We start from the raw sequence: 25,041 nt of genomic DNA on the forward strand, positions 1-25,041 counted from the left end.
GCTGGGAATTGTAAGAGGGTTCCCCTTTAAATTTCAAAAAAATTACGAGGAAATCCATAAAATATAGCAAATTTATAGGGAAATTATCAAAAAAACAATTAATTTTAAACGTTCCAAACATATTTTTATAGTACATAAAGTAAAATATGTCAGTAACCGTTTATAAGCAGTCTTAATAAAAAAAAATTACAAAATTTCGAGGGTTTTTGAGCTGTAATTTTACTTAAATAAGCAAACTTTAGATAAATTGTATTTAATATAAAAAAGGAAAACTTTTATCTTAGGTGACACACAGTTTTGTACTGAGATTGCAAAGATGTTGATTTATAAAAAATTATTAAACTATTTTTTTACGTGTTTATTCACCTTGCGGTGCTACTGTTTTGGCTTTCAAATTTCAATCACCAAGCAAAAAATGTAATTTATAGGGGTTTTCACATATTTTTCAATTTTTTCTAGAGATTTTTCAGAACATTAAAATTTTTTAAGGATTCAGAGGGAATAATAGGGAAGTGGAAACCCTGTTGTAATGAATGGCATAGATAATTTTATTTTTTCTGAAAAAAAGCTTTTGTGAAAATGAGTTTTGAAACCCTGGGATAGATTATCTAATTCTTTTTTCAAATTTGTTACATTTTTGTTCAATAAACTAATCACTTGTTTGCAATTTTTATGTTACATGAAAACCATTAAAATTATTATCAAAATATTAGTTATTTAAATTTATTTTCTAATGACATCTGCATTTTGAATTATTTAATTTACTGTAACAAGTTTTAATAAATATAGAAAAGCTTTCAATTAAATAAAACTTTAAGTTTGTTACGTTATTTTTTTAAATAAGACTAAAAGTGTAAAAAGAATTTATAAAAATCTGGAAATAGATATGCACTAACTGACATAAAGACTGTTTTATAGAGTGTTTTCCACGAGTGTTAACAGTAGTATGATTCAGTGCTTATTAGTGCGTACAACAGTGTGCACCAATTCACAGCTAATTGCAAAAGTGTTCGCGTAGTAGATTTTTGAAAATCCCCTAGGGGTGGGGGCATTTGCTTTTTAAATTTCTTTGAAGGGAGAGTTAAAAAAAATGTTTGGCAAACCCTGCTCGAATCTAATGTATTTTAAACTACAATTTTAAACTTCTTGAAAACAGATAAATATTTGCATCTTAGTCTTTAAAACAATATTAACAACGGGAAGTTATTTATTTATGTTAAGTATAAAAATATCTTATCATGAAAAATATTCTTTAGAACAAAAAATAAACTTATGATTAAATTGCTAAAATACACAAGCTAAAAAGGTTCGGGTTTTTGACGATCATAACGTTGATAAATGAGTCACAATTCTGTACAAAATAAATGTTTATTAATAATAAAAAAATAAATAAAATAAGGACCCAGTTTTAAATTTCTTGTTTTCAATAAATACACTGATTTAACTTTAATTTTATTAAGATTTAACCAAAACGTTTGAAATTTAAAAAAAGATGTTTTACTTTATAGTTTAACTCTTACTAAATATATTAATTTTAGTAGTATTTAAAATAATAAACAAAAATGTATAGATAAATATTTTGTAAAAAAAAAATTAACGATTTTTCTTTCTTCTTAACTGATTCCCCTTACCAGTAAAAGCTTCAAATCTAAAACTATCATCATTTTCTTCAATACCTTTAGGTTCATTGTTTCTGATAAAAGCTAAAGAACCAAAACTCCAATGATAATTGGGAACACCTCTAGATAAGTTATTAACGTCAACTTCAACTCTTTTTTTATGAGTCTTTTTTTTCTTTCCATCTACTCTACTTCCATTTCCACTGAAAGGTATGAACTTTTTTGACAACTGTTCTTTCATATAAGCCTCCATATCCTCCTTCATTGTGGGAGTTCCCGTTATCATTGCAGAAGCATCTTGTTCATCTTTATTTTCTGGTAAACTCTCTTCGTACCCTTCTGGTGGTTCTATATCAAGATTTAAATCACATTCTATTATGTTAACAGCATCAGAAGGCTTCAACTCTTTTACTAAAAGATCAAACTGAACATTGTTATAATATATAGCAACAACATCACCTCTTGTGAGGCAAGAAAAATTTCTAAGAGCATTTTCAAGCACAGCTTTTTGGTTTGCTATTTCTAAAAACGAAGATGTTTTGGGCTGAAACTTTACATATGAACCAATTGGTAATGTAACACTTTCAAGTGTTACTTCTTGACCCTCAGATATATCTAAGTTTTGCATCATCCAATAAGGTAGTAAAACCAAGCCTTCATCAGCAATAAATTCTAGAACACCACAATGCATACATTTTGAACGGTTACTTTTCTTTGTAATTTTAAACATCATAGGGTAATTAACATTAAGTCTAGTGAGAAGTTCAAGAGCGGAAGGAGGCATCAAAATTTTTCCTCCTTTTCTTACATCATCGCTTTTTTTCTCAGAGAGTTCAGAAACAGTAGTTGAAAAGCATCTGTAAGTTTTCATAAATCTTCCACTGCCATTTCCAAGATCCATGAAGTCCATATTAAACAAATTCATATTGACTTTTAGTAAAATTAGAGCTATAAAATATAAATAAACTATTTTATAGTTTCTCCTTCTAAAAATCACAGCTTAACTTGATAAAACTGACTTCAAAAATATATCACTTTTGCAATCAATTTAAGACTTTACAAAACTTATAGGTATATAAGTTATACAACTTGTTTTAAGAACAAACCTTATATGTTTCAGTGGAATTTTAAAGCTGATGTAAAAAAGGGAAGTGAAAACAATACATTTAAATATTAAAGAGAAACATAAACAATAAAAGGTGGTCATTTGAGGCTTTTCAATGTTGCTGCAGAATAGGATCTAATTACAACAAAAATTTAGATAATTTTATAAAATTTATATTAACCAAATATAACCTGTTTATAACTGTCATTTACTTAATTTTTATCTTTATTTGCTAAACAATTACATTATGGCTATTAGAATGGTGAAAAATTTTGTTACAAAAATTATCATAGAATCTTATATAAAAACTTTAAGTACAACAGGGTTGCCACTTTTTGAGTCAAAAAGCTGTCATGAGGTTTTTCATTCCTTTAAAAAAATTTAAATCAATAAAAGCTAATATCTTCAACAAATCTATTGTAAAATAAAAAAATATTGAAACTAAATCAACTAATTCTCATTGAAATCTAAAAAATCCATTCCTGATTTTTTCTATCTTAAACTACCTTGAGTTTTTTATAAAAAATTAATCTTTCCTGAGTCAGCTTAAGTATAAAAAAATCAAAATATGCCAAGTTATAATCAGCTGTCCTGAGTCAACCTGAGATTTTCAAAAATTTCAAAATAACTGGTTTATGAGTACCCTGAGTGTGTGGTAACCTTAGCAACTACAAGCCAGTTTTATAAAATTTTAAATTTTATCTAATTTCTGAGGTATTTTAGTTTCTGATACAAACGTATGAACTGCAAATTTTTCATAGTTAATATTCTCTTAAGTTCAAAAATTCACCAATAATTTACCTTCTTTGTTTTTTGAAATAGATATTTCAAACTTTCAGGAAAGGTTTAAAAGTTTTAGATAACAAAAAAAGACAGTTTTATAATTTTTATTTTTTTTAAATAACAAATTTCTGCATAGAAGAAATTAAAATATTAGTAATGGACATACTGTTAAATTTTCAATAAGATAGGTTTAAAATTTAAAAGAAGACAGATTTTTAGTGAGTAAATCTTTTTTTTGCGTTTTTGGTTAGCTTCTTTTATAAAAAACCTATTGAACTCACAAACTTTGATAATTTATGTCTCAAAAGTTACTTAAAATTCAAGGTTGCTACTGTTTTAGTCAAAAAACTGTCTTGAGCATTCATGAGTTCTTTTTTTAATCCTTAAAAAAATCATTTTGTCTATGGTGCAAACTACTTATACCTTATGTTCATTTTTCTTCTTGATAATTAAAAGGATAGTTGTATGTGTATTCTCTGCATTACATGTTCACTAAACTTATGAGAATTAGTTTGAGAATCTTATGAGATTAAAAAAACAGAATTTGCGGATAATTTTATGTAATCTCTCAACTTCATATATAATATAAAATAGTTTGAATTTTTATTTTCTGAAATTTTAATTGACTAATTACAGTCTTTCCACATTTATTTTAGATTTTAAACAAAAACTATAATGTATTTCTTATAATAGTTTCTAACTACAACTAGCAACACGGCTAAAAAGTTTTTAGATAAAAGTTTGAAAATCAATAAAATCTTATTTTTAGACAAAATTGGGTATATAAAATAACAAAATATTGAAACTGGATCAACTAAACCTCATTCTAGTTCTAGAAAAAGTGTCCTGATTCATCCTGAGAATCCCAAGTGTGTGACAACCATGTATATATTGATATATAGTTGATGTTTTTATGCTCCATAAATGTAATTTTTATTTTATAAATAGTGCTTTTAAATAAATGCCAATGTTAGTTCTTTATAAAAATAACTGAATCAAATTTAGTGCTTTTATCAAGAGTGCATTACTATCAAAATCAGGACAATAAAATTCCAAGAATTCTATTTCTTAAATTTTATTTTAAAGGCTAACAACTTTAAAAGTAATATACATTTGACAAAATAAAAAACATTAAGGCCATAGGGGGGGGGGTCCAACATTTTTTTTTTAATTAACATTAGCTTTTATATAAAAGCTTTAAGTACAAACTACAAGCCAGTTTTTATAGTATTCAAAAATATCATTTAACTTTTGAGATATTTAATTTTTTATAAAAATTTTTTAATATAAACGTATGGACCGCAAATCTTTTGGGGTCAATTTTCTTGAAAATTTTAAAATTCACTAAAAATCTATCTCCTCCTTCATTTTTCAAGTAATCTTCTTCAAATTTTCAGGAAACATTCCTTATAATATAAGGAAAAAACATTACTTTAGAATTTTTGTGTTTGAGTGTTCACCACACATGTCACAAAGGTTTTTTTTTTGTTTTTTGTGATTTTTTATTTGCTGTTATCCAGTTTTTATTATACTTTTGTTATGTTTTATTTGTTAGCTGTATATATTAATTACTGTTGCATAAATATAAGTTTTTTTCTTCTTACTTTTATTAGAATAATATTAATTATCAATACAAGTTTCAGAAACTACATTTTTCTTAATAGTTTTTTTCTTTTTGTAATTTAGCTTAATTTTAAATTTTTTCTGAGTAACATTTCAGTAAATTAGTTAGTTACCAAGCTTTAAGATAGTTATTTGATGCTAGAGTACTGATTATAATATTAGTTTTATGCATTTGCTCAACAACTGATTGTTAGTTCAGTATGGTGGCAGTGATGACCTGATTGGATTGTTGGTGTGATTTTTTTGTTGTAGCACCTGTGAACACTTACTTGGGGATTTGAGCTTAATGATTTTCCCACACTTTGTGGTTTTTAGTGTTGAGACTCTAGCCTTGTGAGTGTTCTCCAAATGGCTTCTCACCAAGGTTTTTTTTATTTGTTTAAAAGATAGTTTTTTTTTTTTTTTAGATAGTTAAAGTTAAATATTAATGGAGTAAGTAAAATTAAATATGATGTAACACACTCACTTTTCCCCAGAAAACTTTTATCGTTGCAAGGGGTGGAGTTTGAGACTGATGTTTTTTACCATAAAGAAAAAAAAGATAGTTTTTATCTATTGTTTTTTTAAACTCACAAATGAATATTAATAGGGCAGATAAAACTACACATGAAGTAACACAGTAGGTTTCCCAAAAGGGGTAGCACACTAGCTTGAAAAGGGTAGTTTGAGACTAATGTTTTTTTACCTTTAGAAAAAGTTATCCAGGAAACAAACGATATCCTCCAGTACATCTGGCATGAAGATTAAGAAAGTTGGCCATCACTTAATTAAATTTAACAATGACCAGCTAAAATTTCACCAATAAATACAAATTCTATATTTTTTTACTATTTAAAAAATATTTTTTTAATTTAACTGGTGACCTGAATTGAATTTTAAGATAATCAAAACATTAAAAGTTTAAAAAGTCCCCTAATACAAACATTGAAGAGAATTCTTAGTAAAACTTGTAAACAAGGCAATAAATAAAGGCATAAGCAGAAAAACTGTATAGTATAAAAACTAATCTTAAAAGGCTTAGGAAAAAAAACAAAAGTATGAAAAATGTACGTTAAGAAAACTTTTTTTTAAAGTCTAAAGTTGTATAAAAAAAAAAGTTAAGTCTTACATTACTTTAAACTGCAAATAGTTTTCTTTATATTTTATGCTTATAAACAAGATAGTTTGTGGGAAAGTTTTTTGAAAGGTCAGTCTGATCTCTAATTTGCATTTTTTCTGAGTCATCAAACTTTTTTTAATCCTTTTTTTACAATTTTTTCCTATACCCTTATTATTTTCATCAACCCACCTTAGAAAAACATATTAAAAATTAATCTAAAATTAAGTTAAAATAACTAAAATTTAAAAAAACATGAAAAAATCTTTTTTTTGCTGGTTCAGAAAACATGCAAATCAGACTGACCTTTCTTTAAATATACTAGCTGCAGTTTGTGTTTTTGATTTATTAAATTGTTTACTTATTTAAAACGAAAGGTATTGAGATTTAAATTTTAATAGTATTAACATTTTATTAAAAAATTTAGCAAAGTTTTATTCTTAATATTTTTTCAGGTATTGTTTAAATTTACTAGTTAAGTAAAACTTTTTTTTACAAACTTCCACGAATGAGTTAATAAATATAGTTAAATCCATCTGATTTTTTTTTAAACTTTATTGTCAAAACTTTATTTTACTCGTTTGAAATAGTTTAAACAAAATTCGAAAGAATTCTTTTGAATAAGATTTTCTTATTTCGAATGCGTAAAACATTGTTTTGACAATGAAATTTTAAAATTAGAGTTGATTTTTCTCCGTTTTATTATGTCGAGAACTTTTATTGTGATCTATAAAAAGTACACAATAAATTAATCATATAATATAGTGGGAACGGGTCTAAATTGCACTAAGACAAAATTGAACTGTTACTAAATTGCACGAGGGGACTAATTTGCACGAGGGAACAAAATTGCATGAAGACGATTTTGCATCAAGGGTCAATTTTTCACGAGTTACATTTTTGCACGTAGATAAAAAAATAAAGAAAAAATTAAAAATAAACAGAAAAAAATACTATAAAACAATTTAATTAAAAAAATAAAAAATAATTACTGACCGAGGGTAAGGGTTAGGGGTAAAAGTGATCGCAAAAGTAGAAAAAAAAGCTACTGACCGAGGGTAAGGGTTAAGGGAAACAGTGATAGTAAAAAATATAATAAATTAAAATATATTATTTAAAAAATCAAAGAAAGAACAATAAAAAATTTTAACTTGCCGACCGAGGGTAAGGGTTAGGGGTAACAGTGATAGTAAAAAAAAAACATAATTAAAAAAAATCAATAAAAACTAAAAAATTAATAAAATAATAACAATTAAAAATTAAAAAAAATTAACCCATGCAGAAATGTCTCCGTGCGAAATCGTCTACTCGTGCAAAAGTGTCTTTACGCATAAATGACCATTCGTGCAATTTTATCCCCTCGTGCAATTTTGTGAACTCGTGCAATTTTGTACGCTCGTGCAATTTAGACAGCTACCCAATATAGTAGGTGTCAGCACTTAACAGGCAAAACATCGAGAATAAAAAGTTTACGGGCAGAATTCTGCAGAAGTGGTAGTTTTTAATTTTCATAACATACCTAAAAAATCTCGTAAAAGCTTAATACTTTCTTTTAATTGTACCTAAGATCATTTATTTTCAAGATTCGTTTCAAATCTCAAAACACCTAATATGATTGGTTTGAAGGAGGTAGTCTGCTTTTTTTATATTATAAATTAGATAGGTTTAAATAACTTGAGCATGGAATAAAGTTAGTTTAAATAAGCCATAGAAAAAAGCTGTCTCAACTCTACTTAAGTAGATAGAGTTGAAATGTTTTAATAGAACGAAAGATCTCTGAATCTGTTATTATCGGTTTTAAAGAGTTGACAAAGTGTTTTTCTGTGGTATTTTCAACTTATTTTGTTGCAGAACATCTTGTGTTAGTTTAAAACTTTTATTTTGCAAGCCGCAGTTTTTCTTTAATAGGGAGCATCCTGGTTTTAAAGACAATGTTGGTGATAGGACACTAACTATTCGCTTAAATTTGAAAATCAATTAAACAAACAAACTTTAATTTTTAGCTAGTTTATAAATTTTCAAAAACACTAATACTAGTACAATTAACAAGTATTGTCAAGAAGTTCTAACTACAAAACTAAAATTTTACAATTTAGTTTTTGTATTTCGAATGGAAGTTAACTGAACACAAGAACAAATGTGTTTTGTTAGATGTTAAAATTGTATTTAAAATTGTATAAAAGTATATCAAATATGGGATTGCACTATGAATTGGAAAAGAAGCTGAGTTGCTTAAAAGCACAGCTTGCCAGAAAAAACTAGTCCTTCACAGTGACAACAAATTCAAGTTAGCCAAAATGTCACCAAGTATAAAAAGTGGAGTAAGCAAAATAACGTTGAAAAATAATTTCTATGTTCAAAAACGTTTTTAGCATATTTAGTATTCAGATAAGGAGGTTTGGAGAATTAGCTTTTGATTGTTTCAATAACTAAAAAATACATTTTTAAACATTTTCAGCTTACAGGTCTAGCTTACTTAAAATCTTAAATACATTAACTGTTTATTGAAGGAAAAAAAAAGGTTAAAACTTTTGGTCCAAAGACCCGGTCCACGAAAAAACCTTTCGGTTATCGAGTCGTACACCATTTAGATAATTTTTAACGTCTTGTCCAGGACATCTTCATTACTCTTTCCGTTTGTGATCAAGATGAATTAAAATTTTGTAGATGTCAAATGAGTGTATGTTTTACTTACTAACTGTCACCTTAAATTAAGTTAGAACTTAGTTTAAAATAAAACAGATGATCTGTTTTATGAGACTAAAATAGTTTAATTTATCCTGTACAAAAAAAAGAGAAAAATGAATTGTTTTGACTTATTTTTTCAGTTTATTGCTTTAATTGCTATTGAAAACTTTTTATTTAATATTTTACGTTTAAATTTAAGTAGTTTAGTCGAGCTATAAATTTAAATATGCCATATTGTTCTTGTTAGTTATGTGAAAATTGTCTTCAGGACTTATGTAACGTGTAAGCAAATTTTGTTCTTAAAATAGTAAATCACTACAGACTACACTAAGCTTACCGTTAAATAGTGGATAGTTAGTGTAATTGTTCTATATTAGATAGTTAGTGTTGTTGTAGACATTCTTTTAATGTAACTTAAAGCTCTAAAAGCATTTGAATCTTAGCTTTCTAGCCAAAAGTTAAAAAAGTTTTTTTTTTTTCCTATATTAGCGTTGGCACGTCTACTGGGTTCTAATTAAAAATTTATGTTATTAATTAAAATGTTATTTTTTACATTTATTCTCAATAAGTTTATTTTGACAGCGTTATGAATACATAATTCAAAACTATTTCTAGGTCATCTCGAAAGGTTCGAAAAATTATTTTTACTTTTTTATTTAGTGCTTACACTTTTAGAAATTATTTAACAAACTGTAGATTCAACAACTATAAAATTGAATACGCATATTGATTAACAAATTATTTTTTTGTCTCAAATTACATTACTAAATAGTATAATTTTATTTTTTCACGGTCAGCACCGGCTCCAACAAATCAGTCTAAATCTAAAGTCTTACCTGTTGTATATTTAAATGTAAAACTCATTCCAAGTATACTAGATTAAGTAGTAAATTGGTAGTATTTATCAATATTTACTAGTACAAACAAAGTAAATCCACTTAAATTTTTTGGCTTTAAAAAATAAACTTACGATTTTTAAATTTATTTTAAGAAATTTAAAATTCCGCCCTTAAATAAAAAAAAATTGTTAAATCTAGTAGATACATCAATAGGTATTAAACTTGTCTTTGACTCGCTAAAATGTGATTTTAGCAAAAAGATTTTTTTAATAACCAATTGGAAACGAAATACTTAATAGTGAATACATTTGAAATGGTTTGATAAGATTCGAGTTGATTTAGATATAAATAATTAATATGAAAACTAATTAAACACGAGTGAAATTAAATATAAGTAGAACGGATGAGAAAAATAACTTAAGTTAAAACAAATTGAATGGGTAATAACTTTATGGGTAATTAAAACATTATAAACAAATAGGGTAGCAGCTTATCTGAAAGAGAATAACTTGGAAAGAAGTTTATTCCGAAATGGAAATGATCGGTTCATAAGTAAATATTTAAATAATAAATGAAAAAGTGTTTAAAAATAATTTTTCTAAATTAATTATATACTTAGTAACTAACTAGTTAGGGTTCTTACTATAATCTTATTATAAAAAAAAACATGAACAAGCGTTTTACGAGAATTTTTCTAAATCAATTATATACTTAGTAACTAACAAGTTAGGGTTCTTATTATAATTAACAGAAAATGAAAAACAAAACTTACAATACTTATCTAGTGATCAGTAGTATTAAAAACATTGTAAAGAGACTTAGCTTTGAGGGTTTTTAAGATTAGGACATAATTTAAATTGTCTCTTCATAACTGTGTGGTACTAGTACCTGTTAAAGAATTCCTCACCTGATTTTCAAGTTCATTTTTCAAAAAGAAGCAAATAATAAAGTATAAAATTAGACTTTCTACTAAGTTAAACATTCACCCTTTGATATCTAGCAATAAATTTTAATTAACCTCTGGACTATTATAAGTATTATTTTTTAAGTTTAAATTTATAAAACTTTTGCACCTTGTTAAAGTACAAAATAAAAATGGTAAGAACCATTAAAAAATCAGTCACAGTCTTATACAAGCACTTTGAAGAGATCTTTCGTTTATTAAAAAACTAACATTTTCAATTCTGCAGAAAACAAAAAAATATACTAGCAACTAGAGAAAATTAAGTACCGTAAATTAAATCTTTTTAGTAAAATTTAAAATAAAACTAAAAACTACCATATCATTAAAATACTGAATTTCATACTTTTACTGCAAAATTAATGGAACACTTATATTTAATATTAGTCAGTAAAGTTTGATATAATTTTTCAATTTGAGAAACCGAGAAAACGACACTTTAGAAAATTATTTTTGTTTACTGTAAGTAAGAAAAACTATTTCTATAAATAACAAACAATTAAAAAAATCTCCTAGTATTGTACTTGATAAAAAAAAATTTTTTGATGACATTTTAAATTTTTTATTAAGACTATTCTTTAAAAACACTGTTTAAATTAAATTATGCCTTAGTTTTTTTAATCCACCATTGTTCTGTGTAGTCTAAATTAGTTCTTATAGGGCTTTCTAAAAACTGGACTGTGTAGGCATTTTCTATTTTTTCTGGTATATTATTTTTGTGAAATTTATTATAATGTATAATTAGAGCAAATTGGTCTTTTATTTCATGGTTTAGTTCAGTTTTATTGTTTCTCCATATGTTTCTGTGGGCATTCCACCTCTTAGTAAAGCTATTCATAGTCTGTCCAATGTATAAATTTTTGCATATGTTGCATGTAGCTGCATAAATTCCGTAATTTTTGCAATTTAAATGTTGTTTAAATTTCATATTTTGTATTGTTTAATTATTACTTATCATACTTTTATTACAGTTTCCAATATTTCCACAAGAAGTACTTCGCAGTAAAAGTATGAAATTCAGTATTTTAATGATATGGTAGTTTTTAGTTTTATTTTAAATTTTACTAAAAAGATTTAATTTACGGTACTTAATTTTCTCTAGTTGCTAGTATATTTTTTTGTTTTCTACAGAATTGAAAATGTTAGTTTTTTAATAAACGAAAGATCTCTTCAAAGTGCTTGTATAAAACTGTGACTGATTTTTTTAATGGTTCTTACCATTTTTATTTTGTTTATCTAAAATTCAATCCTGTCCGGTCTTTAAAATCAAAAGAGGAAGACTACCTTCATCCCATTTTAATTGTTAAAGTACATGAAACGATCAATCAATTACTTTATTATATTTCTTATTGTAATAAGTACTTAATTTGAAACTGATCTATTAATCAATATCTTACTAAAAGTGTTTGCCGTTTTTCAATTTTTTCATTAAACATAAAGAGATATTAAACATTTTAAAATTGTTAGAAGTAATTAGAGTTACATCTTTTAAAGAATTAACATAACAGCATCAAAGTTTCTCTTTTTCAAGTACATTCACACGGACCTAAAAACTAAAGGCTAAGAACTAAGATAAAAAAAAAGACTTTTTAGTAAAATATTAGTAACTTTAGTAGTCTTAATATTTTAAAACAACTGTCGAAGTTATAAAAATGAAGTTTTATAAGTTTAAAAATTGCTTGTTATACTTAAAACTGATATTTTAGGTCTATTTTCTCAGTTTTCAAGATTATAAGTATGTAAAAATACCGTCATAAAGATAAAATAATTTTTGACTGACTATTTTAATTTGACAACATTTTTTCCAATGCTAATACTGCAACAAACTAGTATGTTTAATTAGTTTTTGTTGAAATAAAAGGTAAAACATAATATTTTAAACTATTATTAAGTATAGTTTTTACTTATAAGTTACCACTGACGAGGTCTTTGACCGAAACTTAGTTTGTAAAATAAATTCTTAAAAGAATAAATTCATTATTTCATTCATGTTTTTAAATCATATTTTATTTGTTTTTTAATGTAAAATTAATAATAAGTATAGTACAGATATTGAAAACTTATGTCAAAGCAGTTGAAATTTCAACCTATTTCAAAACTTATATTTCTCTAATTCAAATAAACTAAGGTTATGTTTTAGGTTTTACTAACTATAAAGTATTTTCTTCTTGTATAAACTTTTTAACACCAGCTAGTATGTATCTACTGCATTCTATCTATTAAGTTTTAGTTGTGATAAAAATATTTTATTATTTAATAATAACTACTGTCGCACAATTACAAAAACTACTATTAATAACCTTCACTTATTGGTATAAAATTACAATTAAAAATACGAGCAACATAGCTTTACTATCTTAGTTTATAAACTTTCAGGTAAAAACATTCTTATAAAAATGATATCACATAATGTCTAAAATTTATTCCTAAAATAGAATTTCATTTAGTTAGTTTTTATTATAGAAATCTAAAATTTTTTATGTAGTATAACTTTATTTTAAGAAAAACAGAAGAAATTTCACTGTCATTGATTTGTAAAGATAAATTTAGAAAATAATGAACTTTACACCGTGAATAAAATACTTTTTTACAGAGATTTTTCTTCTATTGATTTTCTTAGATTTATCTGGATAAAATTTAAAAACTATATTTATGATGATTTTTTCATAAATATTTAAATGTCCAAAAATAAGATAAAATCTCTTAAAATAATTAGAAAGCCTTTGATATTTAATCGTATTAAGTCTATTAGAATGCTGCTCCTGCACTTAGCTTAACTTTTTTACCTCAAATTATTTTCATTGTGGTATTATACCATGGGTTGGTAAACTGCGGCATGCGAGCATATTTCTATGTAAAATGGGATGCGGATAGCGGCCTGTGAAAGGTAAAACTACTGCCGGCGAAAAGTAAAATTTGGTCCGCGAGCATGCGAATCTGACCAACGTAAATTTTGAAATGTGCACTAGGTATTTTTGGATTTTAATTTAAGAGTAAAAAATAGGTCTTAGGCACCATCTATAGGAAATTTGAAATTTACACTAGACATTCTGGATCTGTAAAGACTAAAACTAAAACTACAACTGCGGCTCGTGCATTTATTTATTGTCTAACTATTAAAAATATAAATTTAATCGTTTGTTAGCAAAAGATCCTAGGGAAAAATAGTGTAGTAAAATAAGGATACTGAATAGTTTGTTATAATTGTATTTATTGTCGAAATTCTTCTCGCAACAATGATATGCCAGCCAGCCCCTGTATTAGACTTGCTATGAATGATATATTATGTTCACAAAAACTTTTTAAGCAAACATTTTTTTACCTAAGTAAGCTTAAAGTATACGATTGATTAAGTACAATAGTATCAAATAGTAAAACTTTATAAAATATAAATAAAGGTAATTATGAACGTTAGCAAAAGTCAGTAATTCTGAAATTTTTAAATATCTGTGCACAGTAGATAAGAAATGAAAAGTCCTATGCACACCAGATTGTTAAGTAAATTCATTTTTTATAAAAATGTAATTTAGTTTTATATTTACTAAGTTTAATACAAATAAAAATAATTTCAACAACAATTCATAGAAACAATTTCTGAACTGTTTAAGCACATAAATTTTTTTTTTAATTTTATTTTTCAATTAAGTGAACAATTAAAACGTTTTGTTCATTTAAAAAATGGAATTACAACTACAATATAAGTATGTTTTCTATGACTTTTATTATATTTTGCAAATTACAAGAATTTTTTGCTGATTTTCATATACGTTCTTTTTTTTTTGTTTTCAAATACTTGGTTTACTTACTAATTATATAAAGTTAAGTATATATTTTTTCTAAACTTGAAAACAACTTTTATCACTAAATTTTTTTCACATAACTAATAATTCTATGTTTAAACATTTTGTTAATCTACTTTTTAATGTTTTATAAATGTAAGATTTAAACTTCAATAAACAATTATTTTGCAAACAATAACTTTAAAATTTATTTAACAATTTTATAATGTTATTAACAATTATACTACTTCCCGTTTTGAAATTATTTGTTACTTTTGATGAACAGTTTAAAACAGATAATTTACAATTTATATAACAGTTTAGAGACAGTAAAAAAATTGTACAATCTCAACAACCTCAAAAATATTTAAGATAAGCATATTAAACAAGGATTTCTAAAAGCCAACATAATTAAAACAACTTTATCTAGTTTAACTTAAAAACTCTATGTATTTATATAGCTTTAATTACCTATTTATAAGTGTTAGAAAATGTCTTTGAATTTTTTTTTGTACTTTTTTACGACAATTATAGAATATTTTACAAAAAAAACTTGTAGATTAGAAATTAAAGTAAGTTTTTAGTTTAAAATCCTCAACATTTTTTTTATGTCAATGGATAAAAAAATATTTTATAATAATAATATTGAATCAATATTTTAAATTACCCGTATTAAAAAACACAAAAAGTTTATTTTATAAGAATTTTACTTTAAATACCCCATGGTCATTTATTTTTTTAAATATGAAATTTATTGCATGAATGAAAAAACTAAAACAAATAAGTCGTTACAAAAATTTTAAAATTGCACAAAGTACAATTTGATAAAAGTACCTTACTTGATTTGGTGTAAGTTAACTACCATTTAATAAATATTTTAACTTTTCACAATGTTTAATGTGCAGTCTATAATAATATACAGCGCATATAAGCTAATCCTTTCATTAGCTAGATAATTTTCTGGTTGAATTGAGATTGATCGACTGTCAATTAGTGGTAAAGTTAAATACAATGGAATTTTTCGTATATATATTTCCTTTAAGCATTAAATTCTTCATTAAATTTTAAATTAATTTTGTACAAGTAATTTATTAACATACTTGTAACCAAAGTTTACAAGAAAGTTGTTTGAAATAAAACAGCAAAGTTTAAAGTTTAAATTTACAACTTCTCGTTTGTTTCTTGCCTAGTAGAGCTTAACTTTCATTGTTTAAATAGCTAGTTTTGTAAAAGATTTAAAGAAAACTTAAAACTGTTGTAAAGTTTATGTTATCAGTAAACAATTTGATCTTTTCAGTTATTAAGCTCATTTTAAAAATCATAACAACGAGTAAAATATTTTTAAATAGTCTTAAAAAATTAAAGAAATTTAAAAATGTATAAGTATTACTTGAAAAACAAATTTGGATTTTTTAATTAAAATTCTTCAACGAAAAATAAAACATGAGAAAACTTTCTACTGCTGTTTAAAACTACGAAGATCGGTTATCGAAGATAAAAACATTTGGATGTAGTTTTGTTAAATATATAACAGTACATTTTTCAAAATTCTGATTTATTTAAACTGTATCTGACTTATGATTTATATAGTATTTAAACTATTAACTTTAATTTTGTAGTTGAAAGAATATATACCTATTTTTACAAAATAAAACTACAATAAACAAAAATTATCATCACCTATATTTTGAAGTTTTTATTTTTATTCTACTAATAATTACTTTTAAACACATGAAAGTTTTGCTAAAACTAGTATTCTACGTTCTTGATATTAATTTATTTTTATTTTAATATAGAACTATGATTACTACAAAATGTCATTTTTTAATACAGAAAATGTAGCTGTTCATTTTTTCTTTAAGGTATCTTATAGAAGTTTTCTAGCATAGGACTGACTATGATTTATAAAAAAGTAGTCAAAGCTATAACGCACTTCTATTTTTGTCAAAGATATCGGATTATTAAAATTTCAATTTGAATTAGTTAATTTTTATTATATTAGTTTTTTAATTTACACTTAGGAGTTTATTTGTAATGTTGAATAAAAATCATCTTGAAAAAACGTTTTGAACTATTATGATTATAATTTAAAGCTTAGTTTATAGTTAAGAAATGTAATTCCAAACAGTTTTCCTAACAATTTGTTTTGATCAAGTTAGAAAGCAAATTCATTATCTTTTTGTATGTTTGGCTTCTATGTAAATAATAGATTTAATTAAATATACATATCGAGAAAAAGTGATTCATTAAGCGAATCGTTTTAATACTATTTCATTATAACTACCTCTAAACTATTAAAATTATTTTTTGCTTTACCTTTTTAAACAATAACTGTTTAATGCTTGTTATTTGTATAATGTAAATTTGTAAATGCAATTTTATCATACGTATTAAAACAAGTTTTATTTGTTTTCATTTGTTAAATATTTAAAAGATAAATATTAAATGCATATATAAAATTAAAAACTTTAACATATAGTTTTTACTAAGCATATAATACCATTTTTTTGCTAGAAGCCAAAGTAGTAAAACAAAAACTATTGTAAAAGTTTACAGTTCAAGGATTCATTTAGAAGTAATAGTCTCAGTTTTACATAAAAGTAGTTTAGATTTATATTGAAATGTATATATAGGCAAATTCTTAATAAAAAAGTATAATTCTAAATGCTTTTAATAGTTTATCTTGAAGAAAAATATTCTTAAAATTCAATTTAATTTCTTCTTGTACTGATTGCTTAATCATTCCATAATTTTTTATAGTTTGTTTTATAACAAATAAAATTATACTATTAATTTAATTTTAAATAGTATTAAGTAATATTAAAAATCTCATAAGCGAAGATTTTTAAAATCAGTTTGTTACTTATATAACTAATCTAGTTCAACTGAAAAAAAAAGAAACAAAATCATAATAAACGTCAACGGTCATTATGGTAACACAATCGAAATACGATGAGATGAAGGCATAACAAAAGCAATCATCTGCAGAAAAATTCTATTCGTCGTTGGCAACGCTGAATTTTGGGGAACTTGTAGTTGATGCTGTGTCATTGTTAGATGAAGGAGAATATGCTCTTGCCTGCTCGTTTTCGTCTGTTTAAAAAAAATGTTTACAAACTACTCCACGTTGTATCAAGCTTAAGGATATTTATTACATTTGTTTATTACTATTACATGCATTTCTATTCCTAATGCTTGTAGGTAAATAATTTATAGATAACTTGAGTACGACATTTATTTCAAAAGTTGTATAATGTATCTCGAAAAATAAATCAAATCGTGAAAACCATTATTGAAATTTCAAATGTTTTAATGGTTATTCAATTCGAAATTCAAATTTATGTTTTTCTATTTTTTTTGTATTTTTTTGTTCATAAAATAACTTTGGCTAATTCTATTATTATTTTACAAAGTTTTTAATTAAAAATTATCAAATTTAGTTTATATAATTTTATTCTTACAACTCAATAAAGTATACGTTTATTATTTTAATTTATTTTATAATAAGAGTACAAAAACATGCAGTAAGTAAAAATGTAGAAGTGAATTCTTAAAAAATAAACAGATCATGTACCTTTTTAGGCACTTTCAAACAAAAATAAGACCAACTTTCAGTGCTTACTTTAAACAAAGTAGTGATAAGTGACACGGGTAGTTCATGAAGCTCATTCTAAATAAACAAATAAAATTGCTTTTTATTGTATTTGAAAAAAAAAGATATATCATATAATTTGGCTTATAGGTATTTTAGCCACTCCTATAAAAAGCTGTTTTCTTTTGTGTTCCACTCTTCTTTAATCGACATTCGTTGAACAATTTGTGCTTTAATAACTGTATTTTATTTTGAATACGTTTTAAGAAAATAAAGACCATTGCTTTTAACAAATTTTTTTGTTGTTGTATTACTTACCTGCTTTTTGTATTGTTTTTAGAGATTAAGTTAATAATTTAACTTGTACTTTCTTAACGTTTAATTTGCGGTTGCAGAGCTGAGCAACCAGCTATTTTTAATTTAAAAGTGCTTGTGATTTTTTTCTCTAAATGTTTCTTATCATCGCCATTAGCTAGAAAACTAAAAAGTGTCTGGCTAAATTGAAACCGCAGCAAAATTAAGATGAAATCTCTTGATAAGTGCTGGTCTTTGGCAATAAATACAAAAAGGAAAAACAACGTAAAATCGATTGCAACAGCTAATGGAATTCTACTTATTATTATACTGGTGTACAACAACACAACATATCGATTTGGAATCAGCAGCTTTTTTATTTTATTTAAACAAAGCTATTTTGTAATCAAAGTTTTCGTTAATAAAATAAACTTCTTTTTTTCTTTGTTTTACTTAAAAATTTGAACAACTTTTTTCTGGTGCATAACTTACTCAAGAAATATAACAAAAAACATTTCATTTTTCGTAAATTTATTTGATTACATACTTTCAAGTAAGTCTTGTCAAAAATTGTATCTCATAAATTAAACTAAATTTATATTAAAATAAAACTATAATTTAGTTATGACGTTAAAATTAAAAAATATAAAATGACGTAATAATCAAGTGCGAAAGTTTACTAAGTGCTAATACTAAAGAACTTTGCTGTATTAATAAAACTTATTAGAAAAAATCATTTTAAAATATACCAGCGATAAAAACTAACAATAAATATAAAACTACTCTTTTAATTGACTTTAAATTTAAAATAATCTCGTACTATATAATTTGTGTTTTTTTTTAATTTATTTTTGTAACAAAAAACTTTTATGACTTAAACTTTATATGATTTCTAAATACAACTCAATAAATATGTACTTTAAGAATTATATGCATACTTAGTTTTATTTATCTAATTTGTACCTTTATAAATACGATACAACGTCCTTTTTAGCCTGGAACCCCCTTTAAGAAGAGCTACACGAAATTGATTGGCTTCTCTGTTTTGCATGTTAATTTCTCTACAAGCCTTCTGTGCACTATCAATAGAAAGAAACTCAATTTCAGCACAGTACTTCATTCCGAGATCGGGTACATACTTTTGAAATGTTTTTTTATAAACAAAGCTTTAGAGATAAAGTTAACATATTTAAGTATCAAACATTTTCAATTTATAACAAAAAAAATTTAATATTTTTAATTTAATAATAAGTTCATCCTTTTTTTTTTGATCATGTTGAAAACTATTTGAATTAAAAGACCTTTGTTAAAATCCAGCAAAAAAAGTTACAAGTGTGTTAAATTGCAAAAAAAACAGTCATTAAAATGCTTTAAAAAATCAATTAAGCTTTAAAAGTATAAATACTTTAAAAATATACCATTTTAAAACTTCTCAGCCTTTGTGGAGGCTCAACTCCAGGCTTTAGTACACACACTTGTGTTAGTTCTCCGTATTTACTAAATAAGCCCGTTACTGATTCTACGGTTGGTGTTTCTAAAGGTAAATTTATTGCAATTAGCTTTCTTGCACACTGCTGCACTTCAATGTTATTTGGTAGTGTGTTATCTTTTCTACGCATCTGTAAACAATTGTTTGTAACTAAGAACATAACATTTAGAAAGAGTATACTTTCTTTCGAAACCTTAATTTTTTTGTTTTTTACACATGTATTTCTATATTTGATTAACAAAGCGAAATTAAAACTGCTTATGTTACAGCCAGAAAAAAAAAAACTATTTGTTATGTAAGTTAGTTTCATATATGCATACTCAGTATATATAGCAATAACGAACTTTCAATGTATCAGCACTAAGTTCAAGCTTGTTAGACATTTGTATTGCTTCGTTTACTATGTTAACGTCTCTTGTGAGAGACTTCACTCTTTTTAATGCTGCTACTTTTCTTACAGACATGTAACCTCCCTCCTTATCTTGCATTATCTGTTAATTACCGAGTTTTAAGTATTTTACCTGAATAGCATTGTTAGCCACCGCTATAATATCTACTTTAAATTTAAGCTAGGATTCTAATTTAGTGTAAAACTCGAAAAATTATTTCACTGTTATTAGATATTAAGTATTTATCATCTACTTTTTTTTTTCTTAATTGCTTGGTTTAACCATGAATAAAACTATGTTTTAATTTTTCTTTAGATTTATTCTTTCTAAAACAAATTTAAACTTGGTGTGGATAAAACAGTTAAAACATTTATAACATTTGATATTTAATAAAGAATGTTTTTTCTACAAAATATTTTCATTTTATGTAAGTTTTTATTTATATACAACACCAATGCATAACTTTTCGTTAAAAGTAATCTACATAAAAGTACTTTTATGCTATATTATAAATTGGTTCAACAATAATTTATAAGCAGCTTTTTTGAATTTTAAAAGTCTTTTTTTAAATAAAATTACATTCAAACATTTTTATTGCGTATAAGTAATATTTCATAAAGTCAATTACTTAATATTGCTTCTATTTACATTTTCAAAAAAAAGTTAACAATGTTTTTTCGACAGCTTTTGAGCATTCCGTATTTTTATATAAGTTATAAAAGTTAATTACCAGATAATATATTCAAAATTTAACAAAATAATATTATACAGCCCTGTTGAAACTGTAATAACCAGTTTACACACTTTTGTTGACTTAATAAGCTTTATTGTTTTTCATATCACATACTCACGTGTTTCAGCAAGTAAGCGTTCTTGGCAAGATTTTCATTACAAAAGTAATGTTCCACCGTGCGCATAACTTTCGCCACTAATGATGCCGTAGTCACTTGGTTTTCAGGTTTGAAAACATGATGCAGAGAAGTTTGGTGTGGATGGTAATGAACAATTTTAGGCGTCAATGTTGCTGCCATGACTATATCATTGCGAACGCCACCTATTGCGGTGGTTGTTGCACGTTTCGATTGACTGCCTGCAAGTCACGTGATTAAGCAACTAATGATAATAACTATATTACAATAAAATAACTTGTTAGTTTTGTTGTAGTCTTCATTTCTTTTAAATAGATTCTAACGTTTTTCTATTAGTATTTTTGAAATTACATAAACTTTCGGTATTTTTAATTGCAATATAAATTGCTTGAAATAAAAAACAAACTTACTAAAATATATTTAAGCTCTTGTTAGAAATTTATATATAGTTGACGTTTTGTATGTATTCTTTAACATGACCAACAACATTAAAGTAGTAACATATAATACATTTTTGCAAGCATTAATATAAAAACACTTTTCGTAAAAGTATTGTAATAAAATAGTCTACACTGTGGTACAACACAAAGAAAATTTACTCAAGCATGTGGAAATTTTGTACCAAAAGGATGTAAAAATTTGAGATATAGATTGTCAATTTAATAAAATGTGGAGCTTAATGTCTCATGCTTGAAGCCTTAGGTTGCATACTGATACATTCAATTTATCAAATCTCATGAGAAAAACCTTAAGTGATTTTACAAAAATGATAAAAGGTAGTTCAAATATGTAACGAAAGCAAGTTTCTGATTAGAAACTTTAGATTTTATTTCATTTTGGATAATATTACAACGTGTTTAAATTTTGAAAAGCATGTTTTATATAAATTTGTTTTTTAGATATTTCATTTAAGCAACTTAACTTCTTAAATATGTTAATTAAAAAATATTCTAGTTTTCTTTGATAATTTGATTAGTAATAATTTTATAATAAGAAAAATCAAATGTTTTTACAAAATACGCACTACAGGCAACTTATTTTAAAATCTATGTATACTTAAAAAACAAATCCAAAAAAAAAATTATGCGTGTGTACAAACTTTTGTGAAATAGAATGCAAATTATAATCTAAATTCTAAAAAGTCAAATAAAATATGGCTTGATATCAGAAGATTAGCCGCAAAGCTAATGTGACATCACATTAACGGTCATCGTATTTAAAACTTTTGTCGAGCGAATTTGGCATAAGCTTTGTGTTGTAGCTATGTTTAAAAATGTGATAAATAGTGATAAAAGGCGCAAATAAACTACACCTAACTTTTTTTTAATAGAAACAATGATAGTAGAAAATCTTTTTAGTAGCAAAATTTATCATATAATTTCAAATTATCCTCTCAACCGTGGTAGTTTGTTATTTAACCGTTGCCTTAGGGTTGGAGTATTTATCGTGTTCGACTTAAACTTATTTTGAAAATTTCAGAAGGTAAATAAACCGTTCATATTTTTTATGTACGTGAATGTATTTTTTTAGATAATCTACTTACTACTTCAGTCAAACTTGGTTTATTGTCATCATCATAAAAACTGCTTAAAACTTATAAAAAATAATATTACTAGTAGCTTTTGAAACAAAAATCTAATGGAAGTTTTAGAAAAAAAATTATCTATCTATTTTTTAAAAAATAAAAATAAAAATGCTTGTATAAGTTAAAATAAAAATCGTTAAGTGACAAGAGATATTAAAACAATTGTACTTTTATAGTAAATATGACTAAAGTCATTTACTGGTAAGTGTAATCATTTATAAATTTCTATATTATAACAACAATAACATCATGACACGACATCAACACAACAAAAAAAGACATATGTAAGATATATGACATACGTAGTTAATTTTTTTGTTTTAATTTATATAAAAAATTGTCATAAAATATTCTATAAATTATTATTATTTACAATTAGAAATTTTGTCAACTATGTAGGTAAAAATTCAAATAGCTCTCGTACTTTGCTTTATTATTATATTAGTTTGAACTTGATGAAGCATAAAATTAAGCATTACTGCTAAATAAACTTTTTGTTTTAAGTCTATCTACAAATAAACAAATTCACATGCATTCTAAATAAGCTAACTACTTACCATGAACAACATCATCAACATTGTCGATCAACCGCTTGTTAGGGAAAACTGGTGTTTTTAGTACTTCTTTAAAAATACCACAACTTGTTTGGCTGAATAATGGCTGGTTAAGGATTTCTAAAAAATAAAAAGCTTCAACGCTAATGCATTATACGCTACTTTAAAACATATATTGGTCACTATATGAAATGTTTGGTTTATCCAACTTTAAGGGAAACTAAGATAAAACAACTAACCATGTTTTTGCTGTTGATTTATAGATCTACGTTTTGCTCTCAAAATGTTTCTTTGTTGAGTTGAAGGGTTTTGTAACGGATCAAGTTTACTTTGATGTGAAATATGAAGCTGTTGTGGAGCTGAACTTTGATGTGATGCTAAAACTTGCAGCTGGTTAGCTTGTATCATCTGTGCGTTGCTAGTAGTTGGAGGCAAGACTTGATGATTTAATCGGGGTTGAAAACAGGAAACTTGCTGTAAACCATGAATGTATGGAATAGTAGTTATGCTAGGTTGAAAAAGATAGTTGTCCTGGATTCCTTGTACATGATGGTTTATTTGTGATCCGTTTGTTGCCAACTGGACTGGAAAAGTAGTTGCTGACTGGCTAGGTAAAAAAATATTCTGGGTTAAGATGCCCTGATGATGATTTAGAGTTTGACTAGGTAAAACTCTCTGTTGTTCAGCAGATGATGGTAAAAATACAAACTCTGCTTGCTGTTGAACCAATTGCTTGTAGCAGTTCATATCTATATTAGTTTGATTGTAAAAACTGTAAATTACTGTGTTGTTATTTTTTAGTTCCAAGTTTTAGTCGTTTCAGTTTGGTTTTTGAATTTACAAATCGAAAATAATAAAAGTTCATTTTTTTAATTGAATATTCATACTTAAAACTTAAAAGTAATTGTTACAATTAAAACCAAAAGTACATAAAAAAAGTTTGTAGTATTAGAATATTAAGTAAGATTGTGAAAAGTATTTTAAGATTAAAAAATGTGTGTAAATATATTAAACAATACGAAATTAATGTTAAATTATTAATTATCTTAATGCATTAAATTTACTATTTTATTTTATTATTTTTTGTTTTTAACTTTGCTTAACTTTTTTTTAGTGCTCTAAAATTTTCTGTTATCTTTTAAATAAAGTCAAAAAAACTTTAGAAACAAATTTTACGTATTTTTATTACTAGCTGATTAGTAAAAAAATTAACAAACAAAATAAAAATTAGCATAAAAATATTTTTTTTTAAATGTCTGTAATAAACTAGTATTTTGAGTAAACAAATAAGGTAGTAGTCACAATGAAAATTATAAGTTAGTTTCCTAATCTTTTGTATTTAAATTTTCTTTAATTTGCTTAAAACATGGTTTCTTAAACAATTACTAAACAATAAATAAATCAATAAATGTTGCTTATACATTTAAATCATTAGCAGTTTTCATTTCAATTTTTCTATACACAAGCTTTGAAAACAATTATGATTGTTTAGAACTCAAAAATATGAATTATGCATATTTAACGATCTACTAAAAATAAAAATTTTCACATAAACTTGTTACAATAGCTTGTAAAAACTACATTTCTTCAACAATCGATATTTTTTCAAAGCATAATTTCCCAACTTACAGTTTTACTTATAAAGAAAGTGCAGTAAGTAAACTCGTTACAGCTGAATTAATAAGTACATGTAAGAAAAACTGAAGAAACTACTATTCTACTAGTATTAGGTCAAAAAAAACTTTTTTAAGCACTTAAACAGGGATTTTCAATGAC

General features: G+C 25.0%; 2 protein-coding genes across 2 annotated transcripts; both read right to left on the reverse strand.

The window, feature by feature from the left end:
* Positions 1 to 1,220: 1,220 nt before the first annotated feature.
* Positions 1,221 to 2,563, reverse strand: LOC145838277 (ubiquitin recognition factor in ER-associated degradation protein 1-like). The gene has a single exon (XM_082945845.1). The coding sequence runs from the start codon at positions 2,542 to 2,544 to the stop codon at positions 1,594 to 1,596; it is 951 nt and encodes a 316-aa protein (XP_082801971.1). The 5' UTR covers positions 2,545 to 2,563; the 3' UTR covers positions 1,221 to 1,593.
* Positions 2,564 to 17,054: 14,491 nt separating this feature from the next.
* On the reverse strand, positions 17,055 to 24,060 carry LOC145838359 (uncharacterized). Its single transcript, XM_082945934.1, has 7 exons — positions 23,505 to 24,060; positions 23,269 to 23,385; positions 21,109 to 21,347; positions 20,213 to 20,359; positions 19,798 to 19,998; positions 19,343 to 19,517; positions 17,055 to 17,586 (listed from the first exon to the last, which is right to left on the reverse strand). Exons 1-7 carry the CDS (start codon positions 24,010 to 24,012, stop codon positions 17,489 to 17,491), a joined length of 1,485 nt encoding a protein of 494 aa, XP_082802060.1. The 5' UTR covers positions 24,013 to 24,060; the 3' UTR covers positions 17,055 to 17,488.
* Positions 24,061 to 25,041: the final 981 nt, after the last annotated feature.

The sequence above is a fragment of the Thalia democratica genome, chromosome 6 (assembly GCF_965202585.1).
Source record: "Thalia democratica chromosome 6, ktThaDemo2.hap1.1, whole genome shotgun sequence".
Taxonomy (NCBI): domain Eukaryota; kingdom Metazoa; phylum Chordata; class Thaliacea; order Salpida; family Salpidae; genus Thalia; species Thalia democratica.

What these genes read in the sequence shown, in the direction of transcription:
- LOC145838277 (XM_082945845.1), bottom strand. Translation starts at nt 2,544, where the DNA reads ATGAATTTGTTTAATATGGACTTCATGGATCTTGGAAATGGCAGTGGA.
- LOC145838359 (XM_082945934.1), bottom strand. Translation starts at nt 24,012, where the DNA reads ATGAACTGCTACAAGCAATTGGTTCAACAGCAAGCAGAGTTTGTATTT. An exon ending in AAATCAACAGCAAAAACATG is followed by an intron (nt 23,386 to 23,504) that starts GTTAGTTGTTTT and finishes TTTATTTTTTAG; the next exon opens with AAATCCTTAACCAGCCATTA. An exon ending in ACGCTTACTTGCTGAAACAC is followed by an intron (nt 20,360 to 21,108) that starts GTGAGTATGTGA and finishes GGTAATTAACAG; the next exon opens with ATAATGCAAGATAAGGAGGG.